Genomic DNA, 11,276 nt, shown 5'->3' on the forward strand with positions numbered 1-11,276 from the left:
AAAAAAAAAAAAGAAGAAGAAGAAGAAGATACCTGAGCCAGGTGTGGTGGTGCATGCCGGTAAACTCAGCACTAGCACTTGGGAGGCTGAGGCAGGAGGATTGCTGCCAGTTTGAGGCCAGCCTGGGCTACATAGCAAGACCCTGTCTCAAAAAATTTAAAAAAAAAATGGTATCTGAAAGGGTAAGGCAGAGGACCAGTCTGGCCAGCTGGCCCTGTCTGAAACCCCTATGGTTCTGTGCCAATGAGACCATGTTTTCTCTTACCTGACGCTGTGTCTACTCAGGCACATTCCATCTTGGCTGCTCTCCTGGGCCCCGCTCATCTGTGCTCCTTGGGGGCTCTTGCTCTTGCAGAATACTGCGCTCCCAAGGCGGTCACGGGGCCTTGTCGCGCAGCCTTCCCACGCTGGTACTTTGACGCTGAGAAGAATGCCTGCGATGCCTTCACCTACGGGGGCTGCCGCGGCAATAAAAACAGCTATCGCTCCAAGGAGGCGTGCATGCAGCGCTGCTTTGGTGAGTCCCCAACTCCAGAACCCAAGACGTCGTCATGGACGACCTCCCTTGGGCTCTAGTCCCATTCCCTGTCCCTGACACAAGGGCCCTGGAAATGCCAGCCTCGGAGCCCCTGGAAGAGCTGGAAGCCCCTCAGCAGACCTCCCTGTGAAGGCCCAGCCTGCGGGGTGCTGGGTCAGGGGCTGCTCAGTGGGCCCGGGAGGACTGCGAGCTGACCACACCCTCCCGGCTGTGTCTTCTCTTCCAGGCCAGCAGATGTACCCTGCCGTGCCCTCTGGCGCTAAAGGTAAGTGGCCTCCTGTCCAATCCTCCCCATCGCCTGCCTTCTGCCTTCTGCCTTCTGTCCTTGACTAAACTCTGCCCTTCCCGGCTGTGGTTTTCTGCAGGCTCATGTTTTGGCCACGTTATCCTACGCTGTAAATATCTTTTTGGTGGAAAGCTTGTCTCTACATGAGCCCGGGAGGCAGCTTGGCACATGTGTGGACATTCGTCCCACCACACTGTACACAAATGCAGCTGGCCATGAGTCAGTCATTCCCGAGGCAGCTCCTCCCTGGCAGCCGGGAGTGGCGGGGGTCAGGTTTCCTCTGCGAGCTGAGGAGGTTTGGAGGAAGCTGCTGTCTGGGACGGAAAGAGTTGGTCGGGGTGACAGGAAGGAGTGCCGCTTTGGGCACTGTTGTCCCGAAGCAGTCCGTCCTGACCGGGGAGTGCAGTCCTCTTCTTGTCTGAGTCTGAGTTATGAATGTGGTGATGACACAGAGGACCTGCCGCACTGGTTTGGCCTCTTTCTGACCTGTTTCCCTGCAGAGGAGCCTCCACCTGGCCTGCACCTGGCCTGCAGGTCAACCTCGTCCTAGAAGCTGGAGCCCAGTTTCCCAGGTGTAGGAGGTTGGGGTGGACAGGGTCTCACGCTCTGTAGCCAGTGGAGGAGGGGAGTCAGGTGGCTGCCACAGGAAGTCACATACCTTAGAACCCCGCCTGGGAAGGAGGCATCTTACCTGACCACAGGGACCACAGTGGCTGGTCACCTTTACCTTTACCTGGCAGCTAAGTAAGAGCACAAGGGTCGCCCCCCAGCTCTGCTTCAAACATACCCCTGCTGCCCCTGATTGCATTCAGCAGGCAGCCATCCCTGCCACCTGTGGAGCCCCCCTCCACCCCAGCACTGGAGATAGAACCCAGGGTCTTCATACTGAGCTTACTCCTTGGCCCTTTTTAAAAATTTTAATTTTTAAAGAGGAAAATAACTGATTTTACTTTTGTCATATCAGAATAACAAAGCAGCCCTTTTATGTCACCAGTCACGAAAAGGACATTACATAGCCTAGTGTGGTGGCACACATCTGTAATTCCAGCCCTCGGGAGGCTGAGGCAGGAGGATTACCACCAGTTCAAGGCCAATTTATGCTACATAGTGAACTCAAGGCTACCCTGCATTGCAAAGTGAGACCCTGCCTCAAATAAATAATGATGTTATTTTTAAATTTTGAGACAGGAGCTTATGTAAGTTTCCAGGCTGGGCTTGAACTTGCAATCCTCCTGCCTCAGCCTCCCAGAGTACTGGGATTACAGGTATACACCAGCACACCTGGCTGAGGTCAAGTGTTTTTCTGTTGCTGGTCGGGAGGTGTGTGGAAATGTTATACTGCAAAGGCTTTGTGTCACAGATACCGAGGCAGAGCAGTGTTGCATCCTGTGGAGCTCCTGTATAGGTAGCCCTAAAAGGTGGTAAGGGTTCTTTTCAAAAAGAAGGAACATGGGCCGGGGATTTAGCTCAGCGGTTCGGTGGCCTGCCTCGCAAGCGCAAGGACCCGAGTTCGATCCCCGGTACCAAAACAAAACAAAACAGACAAAACGAAGGGACACAAGAGCCACTCCGCACATGGCGTGACACCCCCCTTGTCAGAGACCTCCTCGCTGACTTCCCAGGCAGGCTGCATCTCCCCAGCCGCAGCCCTCCGGACCCTTCCAGACTGGGGAGGGACAGACACGGGAGCCACCCTCCTGCCCCGCTCACGTCAGGGCCCTTCTCGCCTCACTGGTGCCCTTTGTGTCCACAGCGATGGTGCTGGTGGGACTCTCGGTGATGGTCCTGATTGTCCTCCTGGCCGCCTCTGTGGTCTACTTGATCCGAGCGGTGCGGAAGAGGCAGGAGCGTGCCCTCCACACTGTCTGGACCTCTGGGGACGACAAGGAGCAGCTGGTGAAGAACACATATGTCCTGTGAAGGCCTTGTCACCAGGAGAACTAGCGGAGGGAGAGGGGGATGTGCGCGTGTGTTTTTTAGATAGCGTGATGGATTGTTTCTGTGCGATCATTAGGGCTTCCCTCCGTCTGTACTGTACTTGGTGTGAGGAGCTGCCTCCGGTCTGGGTCTGCTTAGGGAACCCTCGGAGGAAGGCGCTGCCGGCAGCCCAGTGTCTCCTCCTGTCCTTCTGTCCCCTAGTGATGGTGTTCTCAGCTCACGTCAACCCCACTGCCTGCTTTCTTACCCATCACAAAGTAATGTTGTTGTATTAGGTTCCTGTTTGATTGTTGTTGTTGTTGCTGTTATTTTTTAAGTAGAAATGCCAGAGGTTTTTTTTTGTTTTTTAAATTCGTATTTGAAAAGGAAAAAAATAAAATGTACACATTTAATAAAAGGGATTTCCCTTTTAAAATTAATTTCACGCGTGGTTTCTTTGACAGGACGACTCATTTACACTTTCACCAGAATCATCTCAGGACTCCATGTGAGGTGTCCCCTTGTCAAAACAGACCTTTTAAACAGCATCTTTTGGATCTTTCTGAATATAGCATGTGGTGGGAGATAAACTTCACGTTGCCTGTATGACATTTTACCAGATAGCACTCAGCCTTACATCTGTAGGCAACTCATATTTTCTCATATTTGTCACATTTTAAAAGCTGGCCACAGCCCACTGAGTTGTTGCCGTGGCCCCCCCACTGGAAGACCACCTTGGAGGGGACGGGAGGCTGGGATGCAGGCGCCCCGCCCTGGGAAGGCCCTCTGGAGGGTGAGAGTGGGTTTAACCTCCCTTCCCTTTGTGTCCCTCAGTTCTGCAGCCTCCTCACGAGGAAGCAGGAAGAGGGTGGCTCCCCGACTCATCACATTTCCTGCGCTCTCGCTGGAACCCGACAGAGCACCACGTGGCTGATTGGGCCTCCAAGCCAGGCCCGGTCCTACGCCCCACGAGTGAGCTTCTCTTCCTGGCTCTAGATACTGGCGCCCCAGTCCCCCACTCCCCTTCCACACATGGTCCTGAGGTGGCACCTGGGAAACCCTGAGCTCAGTGGGCAGCCTGGATGTCATCTGCCTCCGTGACTCCCGGGGGTGGCGGATGCAGCCCACATTTCCAGATGCTGCTTTGACGTCTCCTGGAACAGAGGATCTGGTGCCCTTCCATTGGCCCTTCCTAGAATCCTGTAGGGCTTACAAATGGATTCCCGAAGCTAGTTGGGCGAACCCTCATCCCCTCTGAGCCTGCCTCCCTTACCTGCCTGCCAGGCAGTCATCAGAGGCCCAGTGAGCACATGGGACCTGCTGGATGTGGCCCTGCAAATGCAGACCCCAGACTCCAGGACAGCCTGGGTGTTGGGAGGAGACTGCCCATGACTCTCCAGCTGTGTGACTGGGCAAGTCACCCGGCTGTTCAGCCACCCTCCTGTGACAGGCTGTCGGGAGGGGGCCCGGGCATCACACCACAAGGGCGCCCCTCAGGCTGGTGTCCTGGCCCTGCCCTCCCTTCTGACTGAAACTTTCCAGTTTAGGATACTGCTGCTGTCCAGTGTGGTCCTGTGACTCCTGCTATGCCACTGTGGCCCTTGAAGCCTGTGTCAGGTTGTCGCTTTCTGTGTCGTTTACTGGCTGACAGTGTTGCTTTATTTATTGCAAAGGCTACCCATGTGGGGCAGTAGCCAGGTTATTCAGTGGGCACTGTACACCATACCCTTGTCCTCAGGCTGCCTGGGTTACTAATGGGACATGGGCTTTTAAACATTCACTCAAGGCTGGGCGTGGTGGCACACACCTGTAATCTCAGATACTCAGGGAGGCTGAGGCAGGAGAATTCCAAGTTTGAGGCCAGCCTAGGCTACTTAAACCCTGTCCCACAATTGAAAAAAAGGGGGGACTAGAGGTGTTGCTCAGTGGTGAAGCACTTGGCTCTCATTTGCAAGGGCCTGGGTTCCACCCCCAGCATCACACACACACAGATTTCTCACTGTGCCTCTGGACCACACCACATACCTTACTAGTCAGACAGTGGCTGTCCACAAAAAGCTTCTCCCTAGGCCGTCTCCTGGTAAAGATCAGGGCAAGGGAGTGCCCACCTCCAGGGGCATAGCCTGCAAGTGTCAGGCTGCCCCGAACGGGGCTGGGGACTGGGAGTCGAGTCTGGCCTGGCTGTTGGGATTCTGTCCTGTAGACTGCTCCTGGGTCATGAGCACAGTGTCTGCCTGGCTGAGTGTCCTGTTTGAAAGCTTCCCTGTTGCGGCCAAATGGGAGGTAAAATGCATCCCTCAATTTGCAAAAAGGCTGTACTCAGCTCCTCCCTTCACACAGGGGCCCTTTGTGAGTGGCGGTGATAGAAGGGGTGAAGCTGTACTTTCACATCCACCTTCCACCCTCGGGATCAGCACTGCTCCCTGGCTGAGCCTCTGCCTCCTCCAGCGTCTGCCAGCGTCTGCAGCTGGGACTGTGCCCTGCCCACTGCCCACACTTCACATGGCCACCCCCCATGCTGGCCTGATGCCCGCTATCGCCACAGCTCCTGAGTGGCGGACCCCGCTGCACTCCCAAACTCATGGGCCAGCACAGCCCGTGCCAGCAGGGCTGGTGAGAGATCATGTTTCTGACCCCTTGGCAATCCATGTGGCACTTGAGGCTGCATTCAGTGGCATTACCCATGTGGCTTCCTGTGTGGCCAGTGCGATGGCCTTCCAGGTCAGCTTGATTTCAGGGAGCCGAGTGCCCTAGGCCCTATCCTATGGGTTTTGTGTTTGTGTGGGGAAGTGGGTTCCTCTCTGTGTGGCATGACAGCTGCCTTTTGATGAAGTGGTGACTGGCAGTGACCCTAAAAATCAACAACAGCTCAGTGTCAACCCCCTTGTATGGCTCTAGGTGGATGGCAGTGGGTCTTCCATCTGGCCTGTCTAAAATAAGTCCTGTTCCCCTGCTCAGGACCCCTGGGCAATGTGGTTGAGGTTCAGTATTCTACAGACAGAGCCAGCTGTGGTAGCACACACCTATAATCTTAGTACTTGGGAGGCTGAGGCAGGAGGATCGCAGTGAGTTCGAGGCCAGCTTGGTCTATATAGCAAGACCCTATCTCAGAAAGAAAAAAAAGCAAAAAGCAAAAAACTATCACAGGCCTGACAAGACCTGACAGTTGGCTGGGTGGACACCAAGCTTGGGCCTCCCCAGTGGGCTGTCAGCCCCACGGCAACTCCCAGGGGATGTCTCAAGACATCAAGAGCCTGACTGTGGTCAGAGGCCAGTTCAGAGCTTTTGTCTGATGAGAAATGAGAAGGGAGACAGCCCCACGTACTATGTACTTAAGGTCATCACTGTGTGCTTAGGGTCCTCGGTCAGCTGGGATGTGGTTGGTCTCAAAGAAAACATTGTAGCACAGGGATTATGATGTTTATAGGACCAGGCCTTGCCGCAGATACTTCTCCAGCCAACCGCATCCGCCCTGAGACAGATAGGAGCGCGAGACCCCATGGAAGACTGTCCCTTCCCACAACCCACCTGCAGTGTCTGGCTTCCCTGCCCACTGGCGGATGTCAGGGCAGGCTGACCCTGCTGTGAGCGAGGTCGGTATTGCTGCAGGCCACTTGGGAACACAAGTCCCTTTTTTCTGTGAGGGGGAGGGAGGATGCTGTTTTTATATCCTTTGCACCAAGGCATTTTAGGCAGAAAAAATCAGGGAACCAGCAGAGGTTGGGGAGGAGAATCATTAGGTGCCAACGCCAGACCAACGGGTATCGTACATCCTATTTGGGCCTGTTGGTCGGTGAGGAGACCAGACAGGCAGGCCTGGGGAGGACAGATACGAGCTACTGTCCCTGGACCCAACAGCCATGGGAGATGAAAATTGAATGGCAGGGTGCTAATATTCCAGAGAGCAAAAGGCTCACCATAGTTTTTGGACCTCACACCTGTGTTTCTATCCAATCATTTGCGTCCACCTTCTCAGCTGTGACTGGCTGCCATTTATAAACCTGGGGCGTAGTTAGAATGGGAGTTAACACTCACTCCCACCAACAGGGAGTAGCAAGGGATGGGCTCCCAAATCCATGTCTGCCTTCATTTGAGTGAGTCCCTAGTTGCCACCCCAACATGGGTATTCAGCTAGGAATGATGTTTCCCAGCCTCCCTTGCAGCTGGATGGCCTGGCCAATGGGTTGTGCATAGCTGGGTCTACACCCTTTCCCCCTTCCTGTCTGCCTTTGTCTGTCTCTCTTTTGGGGGCGGGGTGGGCACTGAGGATCGAACTCAGGACGCACTTGCGAGGCAGGTGTTCTTTTGTTTTGAGACAGGTCTCACTATGCAGTGCAGCCTGGTCTCGAACTCACTCAGAGTTCTCCCTCAGGATCCCAAGTGCTAGGATTATAAGTGTGTGCCACCACGACCAGCTGTCTGTTGCCAGTTTCATGAGAAATAATGACAAGATGTTTGTAAATAATGAAAAAATAACATTTATTGAGCATCTGTTTCTCTTTACCTGTGCCAGGCAGACTGTGTAAAACTGTTTACCTGTGAGGTGAGTTTGCCACTTTACCCTGGAGCAAGCTCAGGCCCAGAGTGGTTAGCTCATTTGTCCACAGAGCAGTGAGGGGTACAGCGAGGAGCCCCCCACCGCCTGCAGCCTGACCTCCAGAGCCCAGACACAGCCAGTCTGTACTGGCTCTAGCCTGTCACAAGCACACCCCTGACATCAGATAACCTCACTCATCCCCACTGAGTCACACCATGCTGGGCAATGAGCAAAGTCACCTACGTCCCCACCCCCAAATTACGTTTTGTCAGAGAAGCAGACAGACACTTTCATATCTTTTTTTTTCTTCAGTACTAGGGATGACACCCAGGGTCTTCACACTGAGCCATACTCCCAGCCCTTTTTATTTTTTATTCTGAGACAGGGCCTCACTAAATTACTAAGTTACCCAGGTGGGACTTGAACTTGTGATCCTCCTGCCTCAGGCTCCCAGAGTGCTGGTATTATAGACAGACAAGTTAGGTAGAAATATCATACACAGTCAGATAGGGCTGGGTCCTCAAGAGGATTAGGACAAAGGTGAAACACACCACAGCTGCAACTGAGGAGACATATCGATTGGAAACAGGGACTCAAGATAAAGACAAGATGGCTGGTAATTCAGCTCCATGGCAGCGCACCTCCCTGGCAAGCACAAGGTCCTGATTTTGAGCACCAGTACAAAAAATTTTAAAAACATAAAATGAGCATGGTGGCTCACACCTGTAATCCCAGCACACGGGAGGCTGAGGCAGGAGGATCGCTGTGAGTTCAAGACCAGCCTGGGCTACCTAGTGAGTTCCAGGTCAGTCTCAACTACATAGTGAGACCCTGTCTCAAAAAACAAACAAGCAAAAGATAAAGACAAGATGACCAGACCTGCACACTTCCTCAAAGAACAAACACTGGGCCTAATGAAGTCTAGATAGACATCAGCCACCCCAATGGATGTCCAGAGACCTCTGGACCCACCATTTGCTAGGAGAATCTTTGTCCTTTCTATCCATGCTTATTATGTGCCTTGTTTCCTAACTGGACCATTATTACTTTTTTTTTTTTTTTTCCCCAGTACCAGGGATCAAACTAGGCAGGCACAGCGCCACTGAGCTACGTCCCGGCCCTTGGACCTATCGCCTAAGTGACTGCACTTGTAACCCTATTGGATGAGCTTGGCTGTGGCCCACACTGTACCCATGTGGGTTTCACTCTATAAAACTCCCCTGTACAGTGGGCCCCTGGCTACCCACTGGGACCCCGCTGCCCCTCAGGAGCTTTTCTACCAATCAATATCTTCCTGCTCTTAACCCCTGCTGTTCCTAGAATTCACTCCTTGATTTTTACAGAACAAGAGCTCAGCGTATCAGACAGCAGCTAACAGGTTGGGAGACAGAATACTTCATGTTTCACCTCCCGTATTATTTCCTGTATCACTGGGATTACAGGCCTGTGCCCCCACACCCAACTTCTCTTATCTTGCACCCAGCTGTGAGCAAAGCGTCACTGCTCATCCCTTCCTCTCATTTCCCAACTGAGCCAAGACCTCTGTTGTCTGTCTTGCTGGCCCCACCCCGGCTCACCTCTACCTTTATCCTCTTTATCCACTGCCTGTCCTGCAGTTCCTGGGACACACAGGTACATCCCTGCTTCTGTGCCTTTGCACTTGGGTCCCTCTGACTACAGCACTCTTCCTCCTTATCTTCCTCCAGAACTTCACTCAAAAAAAGATGAGCCAAGCACAGTGGTGTGTGACTGTGGCCTCAGCTACTTCAGAGGCTGAGGCAGGAGGAACTCTTGAGGCCTGTTCAATGCTAGGCTGGGCCACAGAGTGAGACCTTATCTCAAAGCAAAAACAAAAACCAAGAAAAGTTACAAAACTTCAGTGAGATCCCTTGGTGACCTTCAAATCTGACCCCTCCCCAGCATAACATATAATGGCTACCTATTCCTCGAGACTACTCTGTTCTGCTCCCATTTTTGCTTTGTTTTACAGCACTGGAAGTGGAACCCAGGGGCCCATGCATGCTAGGTAAGTGATCTAGCACTCAGCTTTACCCTTGGCCCTGAAGAGAGGGTCTTGCTGAATTACCTAGGCTGTCTTGAACTTGGTGTTTTTGTTGTCGTTGTTGTTGTTGTTGTTGTTGTTGTTGTTTTGGTGGTACCAGGGATCAAACTCAGGTCGTTATGCTTGCAAGGCAGGCAGCGGAACCACTGAGTCAAATCCCTGGCCCTTGAACTTGTGATTCTCTTGCCTTGGCCCCTCAGTAGCTGTGCCACTCAGCTGTATTTCACTCCTTAAAACATGCATATTACTTTTTGCTGGGAATGGTGGCGCACGCCTGTAATCCCAGCACTCAGAGGCCGAGGCAGGAGGATCTCTGTGAGCTGAAGACCAGCCTGGGCTACATAGTGAGTTCCAAATAAGTCTCAAATACATAGTGAGATCCTGTCTCAAAGAAGCCCCCCCAAAAAACAAACAAAAAACAAAACCAACACCAACACAAACACACAGAAAAACCACTGAAAAACATACATATTACTTTTTTAAAAAGCTTTGAGTAGGTGTGGTGGTACATGCCTGTAATCCTAACAATCAGGAGGCTGATGCAGGAGAGTCACTCTGAGTTCCAGGCCAGTCTAGGCTACATAACAAGACCCCGACTCAAAAAACAAAACAAAAAAGGAAAGCAAGCTTTGAGGTATGTTACATAAAATCCATTCCTATCATACAATTCATTGGTTTTTAATAACTTTACTGTCAGGTGTGGTGCACACACCTGTAATCCCAGCACTGAAGGTTGAGGCAGAAGGATCACAAGTTCTTCAAGGCCAGTTTAGGTTACATAACCTGTGTCTGAACCATCCCTCATTCTGCCCAAAAAGAAACCCTGGTCTTAGATCTTGCTATCTGGCCAGTGAGGAGGCAGAGACAGTGGCTGAGTCCTCTCACGCACTGGGTCTGCTGGTGCTTCGGTCTTGGACTCTGAAGCTCCAGGATTATGAGAAAGACTAAGCCATTCAGGTCCATGAGTGACCTATCGCAGTCCGAACTAAGACACCTGCCTTTACTCTGGAAAGCCAAACGCAACGCATCGTTCTACAAGCAGTCTGTGCCAGGCACCAGGCCAAGAACTCAGGCACCCCAGGGGTGGCTGTCATTCAGTTTGGGGATGAGCTTGCCGCTCCCCAGGCTGGAGCTGGAACCGACAGTGCACCAGGCCTAGGCTTCTTGCCCCAATCCCCGGCGTCTCCCACCTTCTGCCCCAGCCCCATTCACTGGAGCCCCTCCTCTCTAGGGCAGCCCAGAGTCTGCTCCCTTACTTCCTGCAGAGGAGTCTGGATGGAGCCAGGGAGGGGCTGAGTCCTCACTGAGACGCTGCAGGGACAAAGGTCAGGAGGGCGTGTACCTCAGAACTGGGGGGGGAGGTCCCGCTGCTGCTGCTCCTCCTCCGCCCCAGAGCACCTTGGGTCCCTCCTGGCCCTCGGGACACAACTGCGCTGGCCACCATGGACTTCAGCCTGGCGGCAGGTGCGCTCCTCTGCGGGGTGGGGGACCCAGACTCAGGCCCACTCCCCGTTGCCTGCACCAACCCACCCGACCCCTCTTCTCTCTGCAGCCCTGGATTCCAACTCCAAGAAGCTGGAGGGGGCTTGCAAGCTGGGAGACCCCAAGCACGTTCCTCCTAAAGCTCATGGCGGGCCAGGGGCACCCCAGAAGCCGCGGGTGAGTCACCTCGGCACGGGGCCTGTGCGAGGGGTGGGATCTGGTCTCTGGGCCTTGTGGCACCTCAGTCGTCCAACTTGGGGGCCTAGGGGAGGTCCCTGTCCTCACTGCCAACCCTCCCCTCAAGCCCTGCCACGGCAGCTCCTCAGATTCCAGCAGCAGCAGCAGCAGCAGCAGCTCCAGTGACTCGGACTGCGAGGGGAAGGTAAGGGCGCTGCAGGCCAGGCGCGGCCGGGAGGGTCGCAGTCCCAGCGGCAGCACCGGGTAGGGTGGGCCC

At 53.6% G+C, this 11,276-nt stretch overlaps 2 protein-coding genes across 2 annotated transcripts in view; both read left to right on the forward strand.

Annotated features, from left to right (window-relative positions):
- The window catches only part of Spint2 (serine peptidase inhibitor, Kunitz type 2), a 27,115-nt gene extending 24,027 nt beyond the window's left edge, over nucleotides 1–3,088 (forward strand). The window contains exons 5-7 of the mRNA XM_010632807.1: nucleotides 356–517; nucleotides 765–803; nucleotides 2,578–3,088. Of these exons, the coding sequence (XP_010631109.1) occupies nucleotides 356–517; nucleotides 765–803; nucleotides 2,578–2,744 (368 nt within the window). The 3' untranslated portion in view covers nucleotides 2,745–3,088. The remainder of the gene's footprint in view (nucleotides 1–355; nucleotides 518–764; nucleotides 804–2,577) is intronic.
- A 7,629-nt stretch (nucleotides 3,089–10,717) lies between these two features.
- Nucleotides 10,718–11,276, forward strand: part of CUNH19orf33 (chromosome unknown C19orf33 homolog) — a 746-nt gene continuing 187 nt past the window's right edge. Inside the window, exons 1-3 of the mRNA XM_010632808.2 lie at nucleotides 10,718–10,804; nucleotides 10,893–10,999; nucleotides 11,127–11,204. Coding sequence (XP_010631110.1) covers nucleotides 10,783–10,804; nucleotides 10,893–10,999; nucleotides 11,127–11,204 — 207 coding nt within the window. The 5' untranslated portion in view covers nucleotides 10,718–10,782. The remainder of the gene's footprint in view (nucleotides 10,805–10,892; nucleotides 11,000–11,126; nucleotides 11,205–11,276) is intronic.

Source organism: Fukomys damarensis, unplaced genomic scaffold (genome assembly GCF_012274545.1).
Source record: "Fukomys damarensis isolate Sample0158 unplaced genomic scaffold, DMR_v1.0_HiC HiC_scaffold_19, whole genome shotgun sequence".
In the NCBI taxonomy this organism is placed as follows: Eukaryota; Metazoa; Chordata; class Mammalia; order Rodentia; family Bathyergidae; genus Fukomys; species Fukomys damarensis.